General features: G+C 41.2%; 1 protein-coding gene across 6 annotated transcripts in view; it reads left to right on the top strand.

The window, feature by feature from the left end:
* STRBP (spermatid perinuclear RNA binding protein) overlaps positions 1-24,684 on the top strand; it is a 133,673-nt gene extending 108,989 nt beyond the window's left edge. For 4 of the 6 annotated variants that reach the window (XM_037036906.1, XM_037036909.1, XM_037036908.1 and 1 more), the window contains exons 13-18: positions 5,860-6,018; positions 9,977-10,111; positions 10,313-10,453; positions 13,269-13,392; positions 18,064-18,108; positions 20,692-21,319. In XM_037036906.1, the coding sequence (XP_036892801.1) occupies positions 5,860-6,018; positions 9,977-10,111; positions 10,313-10,453; positions 13,269-13,392; positions 18,064-18,108; positions 20,692-20,768 (681 nt within the window). In that variant the 3' untranslated portion in view covers positions 20,769-21,319. The other 2 variants (XM_037036910.1, XM_037036911.1) reach the window with 2 other exon arrangements.
* Positions 24,685-26,547: the final 1,863 nt, after the last annotated feature.

Raw genomic sequence — 26,547 nt, 5'->3', positions numbered from 1 at the left:
ATTATCCTTCTATCACAATATCACTAATCCTTTCAGATTTAGATGCTTCCAGTTAATTGCTTTACATCTTTTTGAATTGGTCTGATTATCCCTTAAATATATTCTAAAGATAGAGTTACTAGGTCAAGAAGAAAGCCCATTTGAACAATCCACTAATTCATTAAATATATAGTGGGATTTCTATTAATCCCAGGAATATATTTCCAAATTGCCATCTATAAGGTTCTACCACATTATAGGTTCTATATGAGTTTCAAAGAGTTTTATATCCAACATATGTTTTTTTGAAAGTAGGTCTCAGTTGATAAAAATCCCTGCATTCCTTACTCAGTTGCTTGGTAGGTGTCTATACCTGTTAAGATAAATCATACCATAGAATCAAAACAAAACGAGAAGAGATCGGTTTCTGCCATAAGAGCCTGGCTACTAAGCAAAAAGCAACCTAAAGTAGCCAGTCTTCCCTTTCCTCTTCCAATTCTTTTTTCCTTAGAGCCCCTCATAAACAGCACCTTTAGGGACAAAAATCAACCATATTTCATAAAATGAATTTTATTAATTGTGTGGAAAAGATCAGTTAGAAGAGGACAAGGAGAGAAGGCTCCTTGGAGAGGTTCTTGGAAGCCATTAAATCTCTGTTAAACAGAAGTCATGAATATGACTGTGTTTTGAGTGAGAGCCATGGGGTAGAATGCGTTCTGAGGTGTTTTCACTCTTGGACCCTATTCTTTGAGGGGGTCATCTTTCTCAGTCTCAACTCCATGTGGATTTGTTTGCTAGACATTGAAACTGACTTTTCTTTGGTATAGCAGGGTTTTGGCCTTAATTTTCATTCCAAACAAACTTCGGTTCCACAGGTCTGAAAACTCTTTACTTTTTAAACAATTTTACTTTATAGCATGCAGTAGTTAATAATCTTAGAATGTGTTCATAGAAAATGACTGGGACTTCTGGCCAAGATGCAGGCATAGGTAGACACACTGTGCCTCCTCGCACAACCAAAAGAAGGACTACAACAATTTAAAAACAAAAAACCAGAACTGACAGAAAATTGAATAGTATGGAAGTCCAACAACCAAGACATTAAAGAAGACACATTCATCCAGACTGGGTAGGAGGTGTGGAGACAGGCCGTCGGGCAGAGAGGACTCGAGGGAAGGCAGTGGTGGCTGGTGGATCCAGTGAGGCAGCAGATTGTGAAGCGGGGCACACGAGGCAGCAGCAGGCAGACCGGATGAGGCAGAGGCAGATTGCAGACTGGGCGGTCCCGCATTTTTTCACAGATAAACCAGGAGGAACATCTTGGGAGCAGAACAGAGTGCACAACCCAGGGCCCCAGCTCAGGGAAATAAAGCCTCAAACCACTGATTGAAAAAAAACAGTGGGGGTTGAGGCAGCAGTGGGAGAAACTCCCAGCCTCACAGGAGAGTTCGTTGGAGAGACCCACAGGGTCCTAGAATGTACACAAGCCCACCCACCCACCCACCCGGGAACCAGCACCAGAAGGGCCTATTTTGCTTGTGGGAAGCAGGGGAAGTGACTGAAATCTGGCAGAGAGCTGAGTAAGTGGCATTGTTCCCTCCCCCACGGACAGTGTTACAAACCACTGATATGGGTTGACCCACCCTGGTGAACACCTAAGGCTCCGCCCCTCACTACATAACAGGCATGTCAAGACTGAAAAAAAAAAAAGGCCCAGATGAAAGAACAGATCAAAGCTCCAGAAAAATACAAATAAGTGATAAAGAGTTCAAAACACTGGTAATCAGGATGCTCACAGAATTGGTTGAATTTGGTCACATATTACATGAAAAAATGAATGCTATGCTAAGTGAAATAAAGGAAAATGTATAGGGAACCAATAGTGATGGGAAGAAAGCTGGAACTCAAATCAAGGGAGTGGACCAGAAGGAAGAAAGAAACAACCAAACAGAAAAGAATGAAGAAACAAGAATATAAAAAAAAATGAGGGAGAGGCTTAGGAACCTACAGGACAATTTTAATAATTCGGATGTTGTTCCAACAACATCCGAATTATAGGGGTACCAGGAGGACAAGAGGAACAGCAACAAGTGGAAAACTTATTTGAACAAATAATAAAGGAGAACTTCCCCAATTTGGTAAAGGAAATAGACTTCCAGGAAATCCAGGAAGCTCAGAGAGTCCCAAAGAAGTTGGACCCAAGGAGGAACACACCAAGTCACACCATAATTACATTACCCAAGATTAAAAATAAAGAGAGCATCTTAGAAGCAGCAAAAGAAAAGGAGACAGTTACCTACAAAGGAGTTCCCATCAGACTGTCGGCTGATTTCTCAAAAGACACCTTACAGGCAAGAAGGGGCTGGAAAGAAGTATTCCAAGTCATGAAATGCAAGGACCTACATCCAAGATTGCTCTATCCAGCAAAGCTCTCATTTAGAATGGAAGGGCAGATAAAGCGCTTCTCAGATGAGGTCAAGTTAAAGTGGTTCATCATCACCAAGCCCTTATTATATGAAATGTTAAAGGGATTTCTTCATCTAAGAAAAAGAAGATAAAAAATATAAACAGTAAAATGACAGCAAACTCACAATCATTAACAAGCACACCTAAAGCAAAAACAGAAGCAAACTAAGCAAACAACTAGAACAGGAACAGAACCACAGAAATGGAGATCACATGGAGGGTTATCAACAGGGGAGTGGGAGGAGGAGAGAGGGGGAAAAGGTACAGAGAATAAGTAGGATAGATGGTAGGTAGAAAATAGGGAGGAGGGTAAGAAGAGTATAGGAAATGTAGAAGCCAAAGAACTTACATGTATGATCCATGGACGTGAACTAAAGCGGGGGTATGTGGGTGGGAGGGGGTGTGCAGGGCAGAGGGAAGTGAAGGGCAGGGAATAGGACAACTGTCATAGCATAACCAATGAAATATATTTTTTAAAAAATGGCTGAATTTGAAATTTTTGTCAGTTGAGCTGCATTATAAGTATACTGTATCCCTTGAGATTATCTATCAGTTATGAGGGGGAACTGCCACAACAACCCTGGAATTATTTATAAAAAATTTTGTGTTTAGTCTTACATATTTAAACTTTAGTCACCTTCAAAGTCCTCTCCGTCTGATGCAATACACCTGTTGGGACTTTTTCTACTGCTCAAAGCAGTTTTTGAGCTAGTTGATTTTGATGTCTTTTAGTGCTTCTGCTGTTTTTTTGTTTCACCTCTTCCACATTGGCAAAACGTTTCCCTTTGAGCAGTTTTTTCATATGCGGGAATCAAAAAAAAGTCACTTGGGATGAGATCGAATTAGGGAGGGTGGGGCACGGGGGCCATGCCATGTTTGGTCAAAAACTGCTGAACACTCAGCGCAGTGTGGGCAGGTGTACCCCTAAATCACCGATCATGAAATGGGCAAGTGTGTTGAGGAGTGTCCAAAAAAATTCACTGAAGCAGAACGCAGCCTCTCAGAACAGCACCAGCGGGCACACTGATACAGATGGGTCCCAGAACACTCACCTAGTAGGGGAAGCCTGTATTACAAGGGGCCCCACTCTGGAAGGTAATTCTGGGTTTGGGGGTCTCCTTTCATATATAAATTATTTATAAATGTATTGAGATAAGTTACAACAGTCACAAGTAAATACCACACTACAGGTTTTGTGTGAATTTGAGTTTCCTATCCAACGTAAGTTTTTGAAAGTTGATATGTGAGAACATGGTAGATAGAAGTGGTGTTAAGTAATTTATGTGACTATTTTAACTGTGTTAAATTCGGAATTAACAAATCACATTTACCTATGACTCTCGGCTTTTGACCTGCAGCTTGTTATAATAAGTATTATCCCAGAGATGAAGTTTTGCAGAAAGAGCATATTTGCAGTACTCACTGGAGAAGGTGTTTTCTTTACAAAACACCAATAAGGGTAAAACCAAATGATGTATTATTACCTGACTACTTTTAGAAGTTGACTTTATTCTCATTTAATACAAGCAACTTATTTATGATTAAAAGTGTTCAACAGGATGCCACGTTTTCCACGTGAATTAATTTCAAGTACTCTTGGTACAGAGTTCTACTTGTGCTCATTTTTTGTTTAGAATAGTACTATTTTATTTATATAAGGTGGCATTGTTTATAAAGGCTGGCCTGCCTGGCTAGTCATTTGAGTGATTATCAAAATAGGTTGTTGTGGGGTTTTTTGGTCTTTTAAAAACCACCTTCATTGAGGTATAACTTATGCATATAACTGGTAAATGATTTTTGTACGATTATAATCATGGAAGCACCAACTCAGTCAAGATACAAAATATTTCTCTCACCCAGAAAGTTTTCTAATGTCCCTTTGTAATCTCCTCCCCAAGTCTCCATCCCTGGCATTCTCTACCAGGGGTGTCCGACTTTTTGGTGTCTCTGGGCCACACTGGAAGAAGAGGAGTTGCCTTGGGCCACACATTAAATACATTGTGACATGCAGTCACAGAAAAATCTTGTAATGTTTTAAATAAATTTACGATTTTGTGTTGGGCTGCATTCCCAGCCATCCTGGGCCACATTTGATCCACTGGCTGCAGATTGGGCATCCCCGCCTTAGTTTTCAGAGTTGTTTTCTGAGAGACCCCTGTTAGGTGTAGCTGCAATTGTAAAGAAATATGTTCTTTTACATTCCAGCAACTTAACACAGTTGAAAACTAGATACAAATACAGGAATCTTTAGAAACCTATCTTTACATTTTCTGATACAAACCTTTGAGTTAGTAACTGACAATCCAGTACCAACCTGTTTAAAAGAGTCTTGTAAAAATGCCAGTGAACAAATTCTCTCGTTTGTGTGTAAATACACACACATTTCTGAAAACCTTATTTTAAAAAAGGCTTATTTTAAAAAGGCCGGCATTGAGTGGAACCGTAAGAAGAATGACCACCGGAGGAAGCTGTGGAAGTCCTGGTGGGGCAGGGGTGGAGATGCAGACCCTCGGTGCAGAGAGTGCACCTGGAGCCTGGAGCCTCTCTTCCAGGCCTCAGTCACGCTTTCGATGAAGAGCGGAGAGGTCCCTAGTAGAAAGCTTCAGGTGTTACTTTGTAATGGACCAGCAGATTTGTTCTGGGGCAGAGAGAACTTCTTGATTGACTTTCTTTGCTAATTTCTACTAATGGATTGAGTCATGGAATCTAGAAGTCCTTTCTTGTAAATTGGAAAATTGAGGGCCAGTGGAGAAGTACAGGATTAGACTCTCCTGTCTTTTTCTTTCTGGTCCAGGGTACTTTTTTACAATGTACTATTTTACTTTTTCCCTCACCCCATTGGTTGAACTTGGCTATGCTGTTTACTTTCTCTGCCTTTACCTCCGAATTAAATGAACCAGGAGCAACTGTGGGTTTGCATTTCCATCGTCCTTAATGTAAATTAGTTACTCTGGGGGAGCTTTTCCCATTTTCTATGGCAGCAGTTTTCAGCTGGTGTGCCACAGAACTTTTAAAATGTGAAATTCCTGACTCTTTAGTCAGGGGCACTGACCTCTTTTCTCTTAGATTGTCAAATAAAATGACAACAGCCAACACAACATTAATCATCTGCTGTGAATAAATCAAAATTATACGTATTTTTTGTCAGATTGGCAAAAATATGTATTTCTTGGTGTGCTGCAGAATTTTAACAATTACTTTACGTGTGTCAGGAGATGTCAGAGGTTGAAAATTGTTGTTCAGTGGTGGTACCCGGGTAGGTAAAAACAAGGATTTTGTACCATCCCTCTCTTCCTATAAGGTGTTTCATGGATTCAGATGTTGTGAATTTGAAACTGTTGTTCTCAGTAGTTCATTTCTTCTCTGTGGTTTCTGGATTTTTAATAAAACCGAATCTTAATGTAATTTGTACAGGTATTACAGGCAATGGGATACCCAACAGGCTTTGATGCAGATATTGAATGTATGAGTTCCGATGAAAAATCAGATAATGAAAGCAAAAATGAAACCGTGTCTTCAAACTCAAGCAATAATACTGGAAATTCTACAACTGAAACCTCCAGTACCTTAGAGGTATACTTCTGTACTTTTTCCTTCAAAAACAGTATCCACTGCAGAGAATTTGAGAGATGTGGGAAAATGTAAATAAAATCAAAAGTATATTCAAACATATATGTTCCAGAAGCAGCCATTATTAATATTTTAGTTTATTTCCACCCAGGCTGTTTTGTGTTAAGTGGGTTTTTTTTTTTTGAAGGCAGTCATTTTTATGCAGTTTTACATCTTAGTTTTTTTTCCATTCAATTCTAAAAATATCTGTAAATGTGCTATGTACTACATACAACATTTAATTAGCATGTCCCTTTTGCTGCATTTAACAAGTATACTAACAATAACTGAAGAGAAAACAAAAGATCTCATGCAGGAAATTTAGGATTATTTGAAGTTTGTGCTGAGCTGGCAGTAGTGGGTCTTCACTGAGGCGGACCTGCTCTGCGAAAGGCGTAGCTCGACCTGGCGCGGTCCTCATCCTCTGGGGAAGTCCTGACATGGGAGTTCATTGCCAGAGACAACGGGGTGGGACACATTCCGGGCACTGAGCAGTGACAGAATGGGAACTCGGGGGGCCCTTGTTATGGCATTCTATGTAAGGAAAATTGGCTTTCAGGTAACAGCAGGGGCTTACATTAACATTTTAAAAATTGTGTCATTTGTAAGAATGAGTATTTATTAAGGACTATATGTTTTTTTCACCTTATAAATCCCGTTAGTACCTGTTTACTGTCAGTTGCTGGAGAAAGTGTATCCAGAGCCCCAAGATGCCCCCAGGCTAGAAGGACAAAAGACATTTTGTAACTAATTATACTGTAATGTGATAAGCTCTCTGATTGCAAAATAAGTATAATGTAAAATTTCCAAGGGGGAAGTGATTATGAAACATACACATATAAAGTCAAAGAAAGTAAAATGTGAGCTATGTTTTAGATGAATAAGATTTTTTAGGGAAGAGGTTGAAAGAAGGCATTGTAGATCAGAGGCATTGTTAGGGGTGTAAAGGAGTTGTGAAAGAAAATATTTAGAAGTGCCAGGTGGGCCAGTTTGGGGGTCCTGGTGGGAACCGAGGCTTGCAAAAACCATGCCTGGGTCTTCATGTGATGTGGAGGATAGAAGACATGGTAGCTGGTTTTTCAGTCATTCACAGGTGGTAGTCACAGGTAGGGCAAGATGTTTTGCTGGCAGTGTTGGAAATATTGACACTAAGAAGAGAAAGAGCTCATTAGTCATGAGTCTCAGAAAGTTAAGTTTCAAAGGGAATTAGAAGAGAGAGCAATGTGGGTTTGTGGAGCTTTTGGCAGTGAGTGCATCAGTGCTTTATCTGTGTGACATAGCAACACGGGGGAGGGAACAGAGCCCTGTTCTTCATTTAGAGTGGTAGTGATTAGAAAGGCAAATTTTTTTTAAGATTTTATTTATTTATTTATTTTTAGAGGGGAAGGAGAGAGGGAGAGAAACATCAATGTATGGTTGCCTTTTGTGCGTCCCCTGCTGGTAGTTAGCCTGCAAGGAACCGGCCTGCAACCCAGGTATGTGCCCTGACTGGGAATCGAACCACAATCGTCTGGTTCGCAGGCCCGCCGCGCTCAATCCACTGAGCTACGCCAGCCAGGGCCCCAAATATTTTTATGTCTTGACTTATTTTTATAAAAGTGATTTCAAGTTTGGAAAGCAAAGAGATATATATTACCACAGACCTCAAATTACTTACTATCTTTTAAAACTGGATATTAGAAATTTGCCCTGAAATTTAAAAAAATACAGATTCTGAAAACTCTTCAAAAAGTGATATTTATTGCAAAAGATCCAGAAATGTTTATTAACTTTGTCTTTAAAAATAGTCCAGTGTTTTACTTCTACAGCGTCACCCACTATCAGATCAACATGAGTACTCATTAAGAGGCTTGCAGTCCCTTGGGTTTACATAGAATAATTTTGGGGGGCATTCATTTTTTTCAGTATTTCTTGAGCAGTTACTGTGGTGTGGAATTAAAGACATGATCTCTGACCTCAAAAAGTACTCAATTTTGGGGTCTTTTCTTTCTCAAAATTGTAGTTGTAGCATTTTGTGGTTTGTTTTATTTTTGAGCCAACTTCTCTCATCATTTGAGCCTTCATATTCTTTTTTTTTTAAAAAAACATTTTATTGGCCCTGGCTGGTGTAGCTCAGTGAATTGAGCGCAGGTCTGCGAACCACATGATTGTGGTTCGATTCCCAGTCTGAGCACATGCCTGGGTTGCAGGCCTGTTCCCAGCAGGGAACTCACGAGAGGCAACCATACATTGANTGGAATTAAAGACATGATCTCTGACCTCAAAAAGTACTCAATTTTGGGGTCTTTTCTTTCTCAAAATTGTAGTTGTAGCATTTTGTGGTTTGTTTTATTTTTGAGCCAACTTCTCTCATCATTTGAGCCTTCATATTCTTTTTTTTTTAAAGAAACATTTTATTGGCCCTGGCTGGTGTAGCTCAGTGAATTGAGTGCAGGTCTGCGAACCACATGATTGTGGTTCGATTCCCAGTCTGAGCACATGCCTGGGTTGCAGGCCCGTTCCCAGCAGGGAACTCACGAGAGGCAACCATACATTGATATTTCTCTCCTTCTCTCCTTCCCTTCCCCTCTAAAGATAAATAAATTAAATTAAAAAATATATATTTTATTGATTATGCTATTGCAGTTGTCCCATCTTCCCCCCTTCACTCCCCTCCGCCCTGCACACGCCCTCCCACCCACATTCCCCCCTTTTAGTTCTCTCTGCCCATCTCAGCCCCTCCTACCTGTCTGGATGAATGTTTCTTTATTATGTCATTGGTTGTCAGACTTCCATATACTTTGATTTTTCTGGCAGTTCTGGTTGTTTCTGTTTTTAAATTGTCGTTGTCTTTCTTTTGGCTGTACAAGGAGGCACAGTGTGTCTACCTATGCCTCCATCCTGGCCAGATCGTTTACTTTTCTACCTTTGACTCTTACTCTTCTGCAAGTCAGTTTTTTTCTACCACTCAGAGTAATTTTATTTTTATATTTTTAGTGTAATTTTTTACAACACAGATCTAATTATGAACCCCCCCCCCAGATTAAAGTCTTTTCAGTGGCTCCCCACTGCCCATGATGAAGTCAAAGCCCATGTATGTGGTACAGAGTTCTTTATTTATGATGTGGCTCCATCAAGGGCGTTTCCAGTTGGGTTCTTCTTTTCTCTCCTTACCCTGCTATTGATTCTGTCCAGAATGCCCTTCTCCTTTGTTTCGTCCTTATGATGGTGTGGCACTTGCTTTTATGGGTGGGTTCGTGTTGTCACTTCCTGGAAAACTATCCTGATGGCCCAAGAAAGTGATTCCTTCTGTTGTGTTTTTACAGCTTACATCTGATCTGTAGTGTACATTGCTTTTCAGTGGCTATATCTGGCTTTCCCACGATACTCTAGCTCCTTGAGGGAATGACTGCTTTTACTGTTATCTTTAAATTTCAGGATTCATAGTCTGTAGCCTACTGCTTTTTCTTTAGGTTCCCTTAAATCTCTTTAGAGAGACTGAGAGGTGTGAAGGGGCATTTTCTTTCCACTTCCTAAACTGAGTTATTTTTTCCTAATTCTGATGATGAAAAACAGTGAGTGCTCAGGTGTCATGTGAGTCTCACCTGTGTCATCTACTTTGCTGTAGTCATTTAGACGATTATTGTTAGATCACGAATGCTGCAGATCAGAGCCCTGACTGCCAGGCTGTGGTAAGGCTGTGTCGCTCCTGAATGCTCTTTTGGGGCCGGCCAGCTTCATAGGCAGCCTGGTCAGGGACCTGCTGCTTGCAGTCTCCACATGTTTTGCATGTGGAGGTTAAGCATTTATCCTGGCCTCTAAATGCCTCTAAATTGTCTTACAGTACAATTTTTGAGCCTCTTTTTTCAACAGAGGCATAGTATAATCAAATTAATAAGAAATTTAATACTCTGAAATCTTATTTGACTGAACCTTCTTTTAGGTCAGAACTCAGGGCCCTATCCTCACAGCAAGTGGCAAAAATCCTGTAATGGAGCTCAATGAGAAAAGAAGAGGTCTTAAATATGAACTCATCTCGGAGACTGGTGGAAGCCATGACAAACGCTTTGTAATGGAGGTGTGTACTTGAATACAAGCCAACCTTGCTTTCTCCTCAAGGACACAGGACAGCCTGAGCTTATATGTAAGCTCAGAATAGACTGATTGACTTCTTGTGGCACAATTTGACTTCTGGGGTTTTCTGTGTTATGGTCCATTTGAATTAAACTGCATAGAGGAACTGCATGGGATAACTGCAGAGTGTTGTTCTCCATTTTAGGTAGAAGTGGATGGACAGAAATTCAGAGGTGCAGGTCCAAATAAGAAAGTGGCAAAGGCAAGTGCAGCATTAGCTGCCCTGGAGAAGCTGTTTTCTGGACCCAATGCAGCAAATAATAAGAAAAAGAAGATTATCCCTCAGGTATGAGTTGAGCATTAAACCTTTGTAATACCTTTCAAAAATGCTACCAGAATTATTTCCTTTTCTGTTTTGTGCCACTTAGCTTTTTCTCAAATTATGTCTTTTCTTGGATTTAGCAGCTTTTGGTTTGGATTAGATCATTAATAGTATAAATGTGTTAGTGGTTCCCTATTCTGTGGTTCTACTTAAATGATATAATAAAAAGAGACTGATGGCATTGTTTGGGGGCTTCAGGTCACTCTTGATGAGGCGGGGTGTTGAGGGATTTGGACTTGAATGAGGTGTTAGCATTCATCTGGTTTAGGGAACCTGCCAAGAGGACTTGGGCTCACTTTCCTCAGCGTCTGCAGATGCTCTTCCATTTCCTTTTCTGGTTTGACTTTTGCATTATTCAGTTTGGATTTTCTCTTGGAGGTGGTACAGCAGAACTTGACCTTGTGTTGCTTGATTGGGAATGTCATTGTTGCTGAGTGTTTGATTGTAGCAAGGTATTTGGAAAAGATGACCCCAAATTCCGTGCTGTGGGATAACAGATTTTTCTAGCCACGTTTTTATTCATGGAAAAATGTCCTCTAAACATATCATATACCATGTACATGATTGTGAGGATAAAAGATACATAAATAAAGACACATTCTATTCTTCATGGAGAGTACTTGTGTAATAATGTCTGAAGGTATTATGTAATAGAAAGAAAGCAATTAAAATGAAGGAAGCTTAGATTATTTTAAGATTTTGTGTGAAACAATTTCTCTTACATTTGGTGAATCCATTATAGGAGGGTAGAATTGATCTCATTTTATTGATGAGGGAACAAGACCCCAAGAAATTAAGATATTGCATCTAGTAACATAGTTGATTAATGATACAGGTTCCCTTAAAACCAGGTTCTTCTTCCAGATACATGGGCATTCTACTATTGCTTATTATATGCATGTTACAAACTTGTTTTGTATTCCCCTTCTTTTATTTACTATAATCACTGCTTAAATTTTAGGATTCAAAATATAAACAAGTAAAATTAACTTAGATGAAATAAAAGTAAAGTGTTTAAATTGCAGAGGAAGATGTGGAGAGAGAAAAGTGGATTTTCTTTTCCTAAATCTTCTAGAATATGTTCTAAATTATTAGAAAGATGATTGTTACCTTATTTATTTTGGTGTGTTTTCCCTATGGGTCACATCTTGTCATTGGTAAGTTCTGTTTAGTGTTTGAAAAGCCTATGTTAGTTAGGCTTGTTAGTTAGGTCCGGTTCTAGTAGGAATGAGCTTGATTTGTATGAGGTCACCCTGTTACTGTAAGACTGTTGCTGCCTACTTTTTGACTTAAGCTGTGTTAAAGAAAATGTCTGCTTGAAGTTCCCCCATTTTTAGAAATTTCCCATACTAGAAGCTATAAAACTCCTGTGCTCAATGTGCTTGACAGCCAGTAAGCGGTCTGTTTTGGATGTGTGGGTTGGATTTTTTTTTAGCCCCAAAGAAAAATGGCAGTTCTCTGTGCATGACACATTCAACCTTGAACTGTCTTCTGCCCAATCACACGCGCAGTCAGAGCTACCCTAGGAGAAGCAGAGGATGATGGTATTTCCGCAGGAGGTGAATGCGTGTGAGCTCTGAGCTACTGCTGACTTTATCATACAGTGAGCTTGGAGGCTCGGCTCTCTTCTCTGTTTATTGTGGTGGGCAATATTAGTGGTTTCCAGCTTGAGTTTGTGTTGCATCTTTTTATTAAAAAGTAAGTATAATAGTTAATTTGAAATAAATATTCTTCGACTTTCTTAAAAGTTTAGTTTGGGGGATGGATGTTTGAGCAGCCCTGTGACTGTTACTCCTTGACTGACTTGGTTGGCATTTCAGAGTTTTACATGTGTTTTCTAAGTTGCTCTCTGTGCTCTGGAGTAAGGAAAGCCTAGCGGGCATCGTTGTCATGTTTCAGTTCCTGGGGAGGCTGTTAGTGAGAGAGGTGATGGGGCTTTACCAGAATCTGTGGCACTTTTGAGCAGGAAGTGACCTTAGAGTTGGTATTTATTATAATCAATAAACACACACACACCCCAGAAAAAATAGGCTCAAGGAAACCACATGACCTTCCTGAGGTCTTAGTAACTACAAGCAGAAACTGGCATCCACATCTTTGTTCTTTTTCTCTTTAGTCCTTTTATTAAAAACCCCATTCATGTTCTCAGCCTTTTCTAGGCGGTTTGTTGTTACATTTGTGAGCAGGGAATGTAGTGGATTTCGAACCTGGATATCAAGTGTCTATAATTACTTTAGTCAGGCCTAAATTGACTTTGGATATAATTTGATACTGAAATTTATATGTAGAAAATGAACTTTTTGGGTAATCCTCCAGTGAAAAGAAGTTATTTGTACCCTAGCAGGTGTGGCTCAGTCAAGTGGAGCTTTGTCCTGTAAACTGAAAGTCTGCAGGCTCGATTCCCAGTCAGGGTACACGCCTAGGTTGTGGGTTTGGTCCCTAGTCAGGGCGCACAGGAGGCAACCGGTGTTTCTTTCTGACATCTTTGTCACCCTCCCTCCCTCACTCCCTCTCTAAGATGAATAACCGTGTCCTTGGTGAGGATTTAAAAAATAAAGTTATCTGCACACTTTTATGTGCTCAGCGTATTCTCCAGAACGGCTCTGTAAGGTAGGTGTCACGTTCATTTTACAGGTGATGGACTGAAGGGTTGGGGTCCTGGAGGACTCTCACTGTCTCATCTACAGGCTCAAGTTTCTCCTAGAGGTTGTACATTACAGAGATAATAGGATGATCATTCTTACTTCTCTCAGTAGTGACAATGTGTTATTTTTAACAGGCCAAGGGTGTTGTGAACACAGCTGTGTCTGCAGCAGTCCAAGCTGTCCGGGGCAGAGGAAGAGGAGCTTTAACAAGGGGAGCTTTTGTCGGGGCCACGGCTGCTCCTGGATACATAGCTCCAGGTAGAGTACAGTCCTTAAGAGATCGGCCTCCCTTTCTGGGCCAAAGTTTGAAGAACAGCATCTCCTTTATTTTCCAGGGCTGTACACACGATCTCTGGAAACATAACACGGGTATAGGATGGGTGAGCACAGAAACTGAAGAGAATCCACAGAATGTCATAGGTTTTCCATGGAATCTGTTGAGTGTCTAGAGGCTTCCTGGAGGGAAGTGGCAGATGAGGAATATTGCACTTGGTTGAGGGGACGTATTTGACAATGAGGAAGTGAAAAGGTAGTGCACAGATTGAGGAGGCTGGGTGGAGGAGCAGGGTGCATTCCCTGGGGACACGGGAGACAGGCTGGGATGTAACAGCATAGAAGGAGAGCTGCTAAGAGGTTACTTAGTCGTGGTGAAGCCTGGCCGTTACTAGCGCTTCCTTAACTCCGTGTTTGGGAGCCGTCACAGACTGAAGAAGTGCTTGGAGAGAAAATGCGGAACCTATTTATCCAGAGCTTACTACGCACCTGATTCTTCCACATAAGCGAGTTCACTGAATTGTTTGTAATCTTCCGAGTGTTTCCTCACAGAAATGGTTTCCGTTTTCAAGGTGAGGAAATAAAGGGTTTAGGGAGATAAGGCAAAGAGTTGAATATAGAGATGTTTGTAGTTTTGAAGTTTACCCTTTCCACTTCGTCACGTGGCTTGAGGGAGATGGAAAAGGTGCCTTCTCTTGGCCTTCTGTGCTGACCCGGGCATCGTTTCAGCAGTGGGCGCGCAGCCCTCACTGCCGTCCAGTCCCTGAGGCGCTCAAAGCACACAGCTTCTGATGTGGCCAGGGCACTGCCTGTAGTCGTCGATGGAGGTGAAAGTGGCGTTACTTTTTTAGGTAACACTCTTTAAAAGTTCACGTAGATGTGTTTTCTTTTTCTTTTTTTTCCAAAGGAAGAATTGAATAGACCATTTGGGAAGTTTTTTGGATAATGTGATTTAGTAATTATACATCTAGAACTTGATCCAGTAAGGGCATAGCTCATATAAATAATAGACTTGTTTATTCCAATAAACAAGCGTGTGTCTACTTTGGCATACACCAGACGTGGATTTTGTTCTAAAGGTGAGAAATCCTAATCAAATAATCACCGCTATAGACCGAGACGATTACAGTGAAGGAGAAGGACATGGTGCTGTGAGAGGATGGAACAGAGAAACCCGGTCTCGTCTGTTGGGCCCCTAAAGGTTCCCCTGAAGAAGTAATGCTTGAACTGAGCTTTGAAGAGTGAGTCGGAGTTAACTTGGGGAGGAGTCTGGGGTGGGAGACAGTTGAACACAGAGGGAGGAGCATGTGTAGAGACCTGTGGTGCTGGGGGTAGGGACCTTGGCTCATCAGAGTGTTTAGAAGGTCAGAATGTAATGTGGAAATCATTGGGGTGGGGTGGGAGGGGAAATGATTTGAGTTGAAGCTGGATTCCCAGTCCTGGAGACCGTGGTTTAGATTTTGGTCTTAGAATCCTAAGTTCAGTGGTTATTGTGAAGGATTCTAAAGAGAGAAGTGACAAGATCAGACTTTATTTTTCAAGATCACTTTATAGTGTGAAGAACAGATTGCAGGAATGAAAGTAGGCATGACAAGACAAGGTTTTTGTGAACTAGTAGCCTAGGCAAGAAACAATGGAGGTGTCTCCAGTGGATAAAAGGAAGTAGATGGGTGGCAGGAGGGGAGTAGATTGGAGGAGTGCTTTGGAAGCAGAATTGATGGGTGTAATATGGAGCATGAAAAAGAATGAAGTTTCAAGGGTATCTCCCAGGATTTTTAGCTAGATGAATTTGATTGGAGGATTGTGCCATTTTGGGGGACAAGGAAGAGTGAGAGATGAGTGTATGGGTGGGGGGAAGATAGTTTGATACAGTTCGTGTCCAAAATTAAGACATTCGTCTGTGCAACTCACTGTTTTTAATAAATTGTAATACTGTTTTGCCTTATTTAATGCATTATTTAAAGGAAGCAGCTTTCATTTAATAATAACAGTTAAGTTACTGAGATGAACTTTCTTGCCTCTGATGACGTGGGCTTCATTGTGTCTGTGGTTGCTTTGTCTGGGAATGTTCACGTCCTGCTCGAGTGGTGAGCAGCCACTGTCTAGGGGCAGTCGTTGTGGAAGGGACCCTGTGTCTGCTCACCACTGGGCTTGTCTGCTCTGTGGTAGCTTCTCTCTTGCAGCTTTGCACACTGGCCTCTGTGAAAGGCCTTTCTCCAGAAGCCTTTACGCATGAAGTTCTTTTGTGGCTCAGAGAAGATTCTGATAAGTCCGTTTTAGATTATGAATAGGTTATATGCTGTTTGCGGAGTCTATTCTGTGTAGCAGAGACTGCAGTTAATTTTTTTTACATATATTATTTAATTACATTTTCCTGCCAATGCAATTACTGCAGAAGATGGTGAGTTTCAGAAAGGTTAAGTAACAGGTACAATTGAAAGTCACCTTGCCACTGAGAAGTGAAGCCAGGATTAGAGCCCCAGTGGCCTGCTCTGTGGCTGCTAAGTAATTTAGTTTCATCTCTAAGGAGGTTTTGCTAAAAAACCTTTAGCCAGCCAGCTACCTTTTTCTGGATTGATGCACGACTTACTTTTTAAACGTTAATTTCTCTTTTGGCCTCTGATACTATTCCTGCTGCCTGTTTCAGCTGCATTGTGTCGTCTTGAGACATGTCCCTAAGAATCAAAGACTACGAGTAAGATCGAGAACGACTAACTGGTATTACCCCTAGTTTTATATGACTTTAAGTATAGAATAAAAAGTGAAAAAATTTTCATCTCTCAGAAAATATTTCAGTTAGTCCCTAAAAGCAGTTTGCTTGTTCACCAGTCATTTGAGTATTTTGTCTCTAACAAGAGCTTTGGAACTGGTCATTCATAGGCAACCAAGACCTAGTATCTGCCCTAGTGGGGTCAGATGGGGTTAGAAGAGAGTTGTGTAAACAGCATGCAGTGTGATGAGAGCTGCAACATGAGTGGGCAGAGGAAGGACCAGCAAGCTTGGGAGACTTCACAGGGGAGGTGACATTTAGTACTGAAAGAAATGATGAGTTGCAGTAGGTCAGTGAGAGGAGGAGGAGGTAAAAATCAGTGTAGGAGAAATGATACAGATAAAAGGGTTGCAACATAAAAAAGCTTGTTTTGATGTGGGTACAATCTGAAGGGTCCCATGTAGGTTTCATGTCCTTGTTCTATTTTAGAAATCAATTTTTTCCTAGAAATTTACCCAAGTGATACAGTATTCATATTTTTTAACTTGTTTTACTGAATAATTTTTAAATACTGTTTTGGGTTGGCCAAGAAGTCTGTTACCTTAAGTAAAAGAAAAATTTTTTATTTTCACCAATAACTTTATTGCTTTGGATATTTTGAGTATGTCAGCTCTCTCCCACTACTGGCTTCTAGTGGGTAGAGGCCAGGGCTGCTGCTAAACATCTTCCAATGCATAAGACAGCCCACAGCAAAGAGTTATTTGGCCAAAATGTTAATGGTACCAAGAAACTTCATGAATTACTTTTGACACTTCCAATCAGTCACAGCACCTTCTGTATACACTGAACAAATCTTTTTTTGCATTTCAGTTGTGGTTTTATCTTTCTTGAAATAATAAAGCACAATATGCCAAAGATGTTCCATGTTTTCTTTTATCTGCAATATTAAAATGGCTGCACAAAAATTCACGAATTTTGATGTTTAAGAAATGCATGATATACGACAGCTGTCACAATGCAATCTAACAAAATTGTTTCAAATGAAGTTAAAAACAGCTAAGTGCAACTAGAGCCATTGGTCCCAAAAAAGCATAAGGGACTATTTGGCCAGCCCGATAGCTTTTATTAATAAAGTATTTCTAATCCCTATGACACTACAAAGTAGCTGGGGAAGCTTCCCATTCTATAGACAGATGAGAAAGTGGTAACTCAAATTATATTGTCTAAGGACATATAAGAAACTTGTGCCAGAACTAACTGGTTCAAAACCTTCTGTGTTCTTTGTGTTTGTTTTTATTTACAATATGAGCCTTTTTCATCATAGGCACCAGATACTAATGTCGGTTCACCAGTGTTTACTGGGGGCCCCCGTACTGAGGCCAGGAGTTCAGATATCAGCAAGACATGGACTTGCCCCCAGGCCATGTGCCTGATCCCTGTGCCACCTTCAGTGGCAGTTGAGACTTCAGCCTGCTCTGTCACTACTTTCTGAAAAGAGACTTGAAAAGTTCTGGTTTCTGCCTTTGAGAAGTGGCTCATTTGCATCATTCTGAGTATTCCTTTGCTCAACAAATTATTTTCAGCCAGTGGTTACTCTATGCCAGACATTCTGCTGAATTCAGGTGATGCAAGTGTCTCTGCTACTCTGGTGGGAATGGGAGACACAGACAAGGAATCAATAATTACAGTAGAGTGAGGTGAGTCTGGCGAAACAGAGCCAGGATGTTCTGGTAGGTCAGGGGCATCTCGGAGGCCATGCAGAAGGCTTTACTCCAGAAGGCCTGAAGGGATTGGTAGGTTAGAGCCATTCCGGGCATGGTTCTCATTCCAATGTCTGGAAGGAGGTCCTCAGGCCCATGGTACCGGGCCTGGTGTTACTTGTGAATTGGGCCAGTGCCAGCCTCTTGTTGTCGTAGACTGACATGCTCTCTTCTTCTTTGCACTAGGCTATGGAACACCATATGGTTACAGCACAGCTGCCCCTGCCTATGGTATGTACACCGTCTTACTGGTTTCTCCTATTAGTGACTCTGTCACAGCAATCCCAAGTACAGTTTGTATCTAGGGTTTCTTTAAATGAATTGGAGGATCTCAGACCTGTTAATTCTAGTGACCCAACTTAAATTCCCTTTGAAAATGCCACAACCTTGTGGTTCTTGGTTTGGTTGGAGTTGCTCTTCTCTCCGCTTTGCCTGATTGAAGGACTGCTTGTTCTAATTGCCTGTTTCTGACCATACTGAAATTAAGTATTTTAAGTAGTTCTTCTTACAGCCAACTTACACTCCATTCAAAGGCTACCGAAGGGCCATACACAGTTTCTAGCTTGGCTGCCTGCCAATTATGTAGCTACATTTAAGTTTCTGGTTGGAAACTGTGAACTGTGGGTGATCTAAGTTAGGGATAGAAAATGTTCACTGCAAATTTGTAGCCAGCATCCTTTTCCAGAAATTTTGCTTTAGAAGTGGAGTAGATGGGCCTAGAGAGTTGATAAGGGGGTATCACCAGCAGTGTCACATAAGTGCTTACTGCAGAAAGTCGGCAGTACACGTTAGAAAAGCACGCAAGTGTCTCCTCTCCCTCCAAAACAAAACATTAAGCAAATGCAGAAATGAACCTCAGTGGCCCTTTGGATAACTTTTGAATGAGGTTTATGTGGCAATGGAGGCAATAGGTTTGGAGTCAGTGATATGCTCTCTTAGACCTTTTTCCTAACTCAGGTGCTACATATTCTAGAATCAGCCATCTGCAGGATGTTTGTCACTGAGAGAAGAAAGGAGAACCTGGGTGTGCATGTGAAGAGCGTGTGTGAGTGTGTGTGCCTCAATGCAACCCCGGGCCGGGCACTCGTGTACACAGATGGGGAAGACCCTGCGTGTACGGCCCCCTGGGGGGCTAGTCCTTCGCAGGAGCCTCAAGGCCTTTCATTGTGCTCTGTCTCCATGCATCAGCTTCCCATTTTTGTTTGAATGGAAATTATGGGTCCTTAGACACTGCCAAGTCGAAACTTCACCTGGCTTCATGACTCTAGACATAAGTAGGATGTGAACAGTTCGACCACTTTTCCCATTAAGATAGACAATTTATATCCTGGAAAGATGCGGAGAAGCTGCAAGGGTCAAGTATTTGGGGTGAGTTTTCTCTAAGGCAAAGTGCAGACAGAGTCTGGAGTTTCGTCCTTTACCTGACCATCCCCTCTGGCACACCCTGGTTGGGTCAAGGCTCCCCCCGATTCCCCTTGTTCTCAGATATGGGGATTGGGTAGTGGGGGTTCATTCAAGAGTGTGCTTTCACCCAGAATTGCCTCTAAATTCAAACTGTCTAGCTCCTTTAGATTTGGCCATTTGCCTTTACCATTCAGCCAGCTTCTGGGTATCCTGACTGCCGCATTGTTCCCGGGAACTAGGTCTGGTCAGTTTGTCCAAACACATTGACTCTTGACTCCTTGTCACACGTCTGTGTGAGCACCCGAGCATCTGCCGCCCAGGGCAGGTTCTTAAGTCTGTGTCTTTCTTTCAGACACAGTGAGTCTCATGTTCTTTAGTACAGGTTTGCTAGAGCTTTGTTTTTCCCTTTAAAACACTTTCATATCTAGGCTCTAAGCTATATTCAACCTCAGTCTTTTTAATTTTTCTCTCTTGTTCCTCCCTTTTCTCTAACATCGTACTTTCCACCCTGCGGCCTCCGAGCCCCCACACTGCAGAAGGCTTCTCTCTCCCATGTGCCATATACTGACTTCCAAAGCTGGTGACATTTGATGCCCCCATTTTTCACATAAAGGATTTGGTTTTTAAATGTTACTGTGATGCCTATCTACTAAAACGACGCTTTATTTTGGCTGTAAGGTAGATATGTCTCTGGCCTTTGTAAAGCTGTTGCATGCGGGGTGGTTTCCCTCTGATCATCCGGTGCGCTGACTACCCTGCTGTTGCTGCTTTGTGATTTCTCCGTAGGTTAGAGATTAGGTCAGGAACAGGAGCAGATTTCAAATCATGCTTGAGTATGCAGGAGTTTGTGAGGCCACAAGAACTCATTAATTACAAAATTAAGGAAGTGATTATTAATCTTTCCAGATTTGCCACGCCAATATTGGCAATAGCCATTAACCAGATAAGCACCTGGTCACAGCTCCGCTTGGAACTGTCTTTCTGGGGAGCTCAGGCTGGCACAGAAAGATGTGCCTTGAATCTTTACAACCCCTATTTCTCCTGTAGAATGTGATTTACCAAATGGAGAGCCAGTGCGGGTTTGTAGAGTCACTTTAGAATATCCATCAATAGCGTTGCTGTTGATACTGAGAGTTCCAGGCAGCTCGCTCACACAGAATTGTTTTCTGAGCATCATTCTTCCTGTGATGCAGCACCTTCATGTGGAGTGGAAGATATTATCAAAATATTACGAGCAGTTTCAAAGTTGGAGGTCTGTGAGAGAGGTTTGTGGGCCTCTTCCAAAGTGGTGCATCTTGACTGACTAATCTGGAAAAGGTTAATGGTAATTATTATAAGGTTTTTTTTACCTGAAATTTTTATTGGATTATTAAACTTATTTGGAGTCCTCTCCGTTTCTTTTCTCTGTAGGTTTACCCAAGAGAATGGTTCTGTTACCCGTTATGAAACTCCCAACATATCCTGTCCCCCACTACTCATTCTTTTAGCAAATGACAGAAGCTAATTCCTATCGAACAACAGTACAGTAAAATACAGAATGTTAGAGAAAAAGCCTTTTTATCCTGCTTTCTTTGAACACATACTTGATCAAAATTATTTGTAAAGAACATCTTTCCTACTTTTTGATTTTAACAAATGCAAATTTAGTTCTCTAAAACTTGAAAACAAAAAAAGAAACTAGTTCTGTGAAACGGTACCTCATTTCCGGAAAATAACTTATACCAGCCCTTCTGTTGTAGGGAAGTAAGTCTAGCAGTTCACAGTTTAAGAGGAGTATCAGATTATGTGAAATTAAATTTGTGAAGGATGTACAGAGTCTCAAACACTGATCACAAATAAACTGCTTTGCTGTGACACAGAGTGCCGCCTGGTTCCTGACGCAGTCACTGATTCCTAGCTGATGGATACGCATTCGCCCCAGGGCACTTTAATTCGGGCTGTAGTTATTTTTTTTAATACAATAGAGACTTTTCATTTAACTTTAACTTTGTAAATATTGAAGTGTGTAATTAAAGCCAATAAAATATGGGTTTGAATATTGTTTTAGCTTTTTATTTTTGATATGTTTTGGTATAAAATTACAAGGAATTGAAAACCGATAACTTAGCCCTAGAAACCCATTCACTTGTAAGAAAACTGCTGCAACAAAGCCAAGGCGGTTGTGAGTCTGAGCCAGTCTCCTTCCTTCCTGAGCCCTTCGTGCTCCTGCGGTGCAAGGGCTTCCCCTCGAGCCAGGGGGTCACGTTCTCCGAGCATCGCTTGTCCAAGTGAGGCACTACCCAGAGATGGAAAGGAGGAGTGTGATTATTTTAGTTTCCGAACTCCCAAGTTTTAAAAAATAATAAATTAACCAATCAGTCACCATCTTGTTCTTGTGGCCTTCTTCACTCTGTAAGATACTGTGTTCACTCCCTGGCTTTTTTCATGCAGTTAGAAGATTAGCAGTTTTTCTGGGATTCATTGAAGGGTCTTCTTTTCCTCTTCAATTACATCAGAATCTAAAGCAGCAACAGGGTCCCCATAAAAACTTGCTCTTCAATTGTCCCAGTTCTTGTTGAGTGCTGCTGTGAAAAGTGACAGGTTTCAGCCATGGGTCAGCATTTATTTTTAAGACACCTGAGTAAGCTGGTGACAAATGATCAGTTGGTACCATTGTGCTGTTCTGTAAAGGGTGCAGACCTAAGTCTTCCACTTGCATTCTCACCTTGTTTGGAAAGCCTATGATGTCACTAGAAGGTAATGGTTTCATTAAGGTACTCACCCCCATGAAGGCAACATTGTGGTCCCGATGTTTATGATATTTATGAGTTACTTTGTCTTTAAAGTGTCTGTTTTTAGTAAGAATTAGCTTTCCTCTTCCCTCTTAAATTCTGTATTTTGGAGCACAACACTGCCTATCAGTGAAAACGGGCTTCACAAAATGTGGAAAATTTATGTGCCAGATTTCGTTGTGACCACTAAATGAGAACGAAATGGGCAATTTGGAACAAATGTAGGGTCCTTTTTCAGATGTATATTTATTACATAATGGTTCGTTACTTCTGCTCTCTGACCTTTTGTCTTTATTAGTGGTGGGTGATACTTTAATAAAACCTCATCACTTGCTAGAAATAGCTGTGACCTTATCATTCGCATCCTGTACATTAGTAGCTAGACATGAACAGGAGGGCCCATTTTGGCTGGGAGTTTCCACATGTTTCATTGATTCATTTTGCTGACCTATGGATGAAACAGAGCCATCACTGAGAAGAAAAAGCATGGCTGGTAGTGTCCAGTTTTTATTAATTAAATATTTACAATAGTCCTCTTTGTTTTTGGAATACTATTAATTGGCAGCTGCAGCTGTATTGTCATTTGAAATTGATCGTCAAATTTGCATTCCAAGTTGGAGTCTCTCTGGAGATTTCTCCTTAGAAAATTATCTGGAAGTAGCCGACTCAGCTTCGTAGCTCACCCCGTGCAGCGGTGAGAGGGCTGTGCTGTTTTCCAACATGATGGCAGTCATTTCAAACGGTTCTACCGAGTCCTTTTTTTTAATTTTGTTGTTTGTTGGAAGTTACTAACCATGTTGTAAACCTGCCCAGTTGCTGCAAACTTTTACATTTCTCTGCTTTACTTAAAATAATTGAGCTGTCAGTCTTTTGTTAGAAGTGGTAACCACTGCAAGTTCAACTGTTTACATTTTGTAATGAATTAAGTGTTCCCCCTCCTTGTGCCCTTCCCACCCCTTCATTTTGTAATGAAAATTCCACTTACAGCCGAAAGAGCAGAGAAATATAAATGAAGCTCTTGGCTTCACCAAATTTTGTGAAATTAACATCAAGTTTTGCTTCTCTGCTCTTTTCTCCACTGTAGGTGGTTTTTTCATTGACAGCCCCTATTGCCAGCCTCTGAGCGTCGCACCATTTATTATTCACTTGGGCCCTCAAGATTTCTTCTCTGACTTCTAGAACCATCAGGTTGTCTGGCTTGAAATGGCAATTTCTATGTCTTGGTCTTAAGAGCATTGTGACCCCCGAGGCTTTCCAGCTTTGAGAGCCAGCACTCTGACACCTCCTTCTGGAAAGCAGTGACTGAACATTTTAAAGAAGAGCAATACTTGACTCAAAGCCACGGTGTCTGTTTAAAAACTTTTCCTTTGGAAACGTAGCAATATCTGTACTTAACCTCTCCTAGTGCAGTCTCTTGTCAGGGACTTTACAGACCAGTGCAGCACTCAGAGTCAGTGTGTGAGCTGTGCTTTATCTTCTGACAGTTTTTACACTTTTTTAGTACGTAAATTGGATAGTTGCATTCCTGACTGTGTCAGTTAGCACTATTATAATTTCTCAGAGATAGGGTCCTCCTTGAAGCCATATTCTTTGCATGGGGCTGGCGCCCAGCCAGGGATGTGGCCTGCAGCCTGTGTTCCTTCAGGCTCCAGGAGCACCCCATCTCTTGTGCAAGGTGGTTGGTCGGTCGAGTAGCATCCCTACATACCTCATGCTGACTCGATGCAGCGCATGGTGAGGGGCAGTGAGAGGTCCCGAGGGCGTCCGTAGCCCTCCTCTCCAGTTGCTAACCGGGAACCAAACACTGCCGGGTTGTGCTGGTGTTAACCTTGTCTTTTTTAAAAAACTGGGTGAATGTTTGGAAATCATGAATCATTCAGTCACCATTATTAATTGAAGAGCTGGGATACCTCGTTAATGTATTTTTAAAACTGGTGTTGGACCCTCTGTGTATTTCAGGTTAATACTTTTAAGCAGTTTTCAGCACGTTTATCTCACTTTATTCTCGTTCTCCTCGGACCTTCGTAGCCATATCACTTGTATAAAATAGGCTGAGATATAGTGACTGTAAGCTGTGCTCTCAGTATACAAAGGTAAGCTCTTTTACTTTCTGATTAAAGAGAAAAGTGATTGAAAACCAATGAACACAGCATGCATGCACATATGACAATCATGTATGATGTACTTGACCTCTTAGGTGTTACGTCATCACATTACCTTTAGCATTTGTATGATCTAAATGTTAAGTAACTATTTTCAGCACTTAATACCCTTGTGATTACTTTCTATGTAAGAGAGACACTTCACTTGTAAAGAGCAGAGTGAGTGTGTGTGTAGAACATTTATGACATATACCTGATTACACACACACACACCTGTTTAAATAAAAGAATTCAAGGGTGGAAAGAGCTCACCTAAGAAGATTTTAATGTCAGGGCACTCTTTTGGCCAAAGTGGTGGGATTTCATAAGCAGCAAGATTGGTAACAATGCTAGTAGGATCCACTTGTATGTAGCTATTAAGCTGAGGATCGAAGTGCCAATTTCTCAAAGAGAGAAACTCTGAGAAATGAAAATCTCTGATCTGTGTTGTACGCCCTAATACAACAGCAAGAAGCCATAAAAAAAAGCAATAGAAATGAAAAAACCAAAACGTTAAGGTAACTGTGGGAGAAGAGTTGATTGAGGTAAGCGAACTATGTGCAGAACTGACTTTGGCGAGACTCAGAATGGTTAGTACGTACTTTGCAGAGACCAAATAGACTTATCTTTTTCTAGGTTAGGTAGCTAGATGCTTATTTCCCACCTTTGCAACTACCATGGAGTTTATTTAAAAGATGGGAGGTTTAGGCCAAATATTTTAATAAGGATTTGCCTCCTTTAGTGCATCCCGTAAATGCATTTCATGTGTGTCAGATGTTCTGTGCTAAGGCTGTGTTTTATATAGAGAGATTAAAATGAATTTTATGTTTTCTATTTGTCTCTAAGTAGCAGTTTTCTTTTTATGATTAACTTGAAGATTGCTGGAACAACATTCTTTCCCACACAGAATCTTGCTTTATGTACGTTGAATGTGACTTTCGCATCTGTAAAGGTGGCATGAGGTCTTGACGACTAGTGCCAAGTGCATCCCAGTGCTGACCCAACAGCCCAGTGCCCGTCACGTGCTGGGTCCTTCTCTGAGCACTGGCCAAACGGAGGCCTGCCCAGTGGGAGCACTTCAACTCTGAGAGTTTCACTGTTGGTGGAATTGGGCATTGGTATGTTAGCAGTGTCAAAAATGTATTATTTATTTAATAGTTTATTTGTACCTTAATAATATAGGCCCTTTGACATCACTGAAATGGGCCTCATTTGGAAATTTACTCATTTTAAATATGTCCCTGACAGTTTTGACAGCTTGAAACCAACTCTGGTTTATGTTCATTGACTTTTGTCCAAGTATAAGTGAACCGAATGAAAGGAGCAACAGATACCCTGATCCTTTTGAAACAGTTTTTATAAGACACAAAAACCAAACTGGTTAATTCAAATACTCACCATATTTTTTAATGACAAATGGGGGGGTTACCCTTCTAATAAATCATTCATTATAATTTCCCTGTTTTCTAGGTCTCATTAATAATTGCAGTGGAGGTAAATTCTCAGTAGTAAGTTAGGGGAATGAACTGAGGAGGAGATCCCTGCAGTTAGATTACTAGCAATCTAGAGCCCTAAACACCAGGGCCTTTGGGAGCAGTTAAAGCTGAAAACAGCCTGCTCTGTGAGTGGTCTTCCTATGACTGCTGTTGAGCTCAGGCCTGGCCTCCGTGCTGGCTTGGGGAGGGGTTCTCTGTGCTCGTCAGAACAAGAAAGGTTCTGTTTTAATCAGACTCATACTGATGCCACACCACCCAGTGACCATCGATTTCTCAGTGTTACCCAGGAGGCCTGGCAGGGAGATGGGTGGTAAAGGAGGAACACGCACAGAGCTAAGGAACTGCCTTCTGCGGAGGTGAGTTTCACCGTTGATGTGTGTGTCTCAAGCACACATGTACGGAGCAGGGGGCTAAGCTTCTCACATAGCAACGAGACCCTTCCTTTCCAGTAGCAGCTTCCAAGAAGAGTTTTTAGTCAAGAATTTGAGTTGAGTTAGTTGTAAGAATAGATATCCTTTCTCACATTATCATTTTAGGTAAGAGCTAACAGCTTCCATTGATGCTTAAAGCAGTGAACTTTGGAGATTTTTAAAATAGCACCCGAATGCAAATTAGGTTATGTAAGCTTTACAGCATAGCTAGAAATATGGAATAGAAACCATGTGGGAATCTGGACCAAAGAATTCCTTCCCTCCAGCAAATTCCCTTGGGGCTTGGGAATTAGGTGAGTTAATTCACTAAAATGCTTTGAATAGTACCTGGCACATGGTAAGTACCCAGGAACCGTTGACTGTCCTTCCCTTGGTTGGCTGAGGTGACAGTATGGGAGAGAGGCAAGGCTGTGCTGGCAGTTGGCTT

This window comes from Sturnira hondurensis, unplaced genomic scaffold (assembly GCF_014824575.4).
Source record: "Sturnira hondurensis isolate 20B ecotype Veracruz unplaced genomic scaffold, ASM1482457v3 Scaffold0022908, whole genome shotgun sequence".
Lineage (NCBI taxonomy): Eukaryota > Metazoa > Chordata > Mammalia > Chiroptera > Phyllostomidae > Sturnira > Sturnira hondurensis.
The sequence above is the reverse complement of the archived record's forward strand: the minus strand, read 5'-3'. Positions and strand labels throughout refer to the sequence as shown.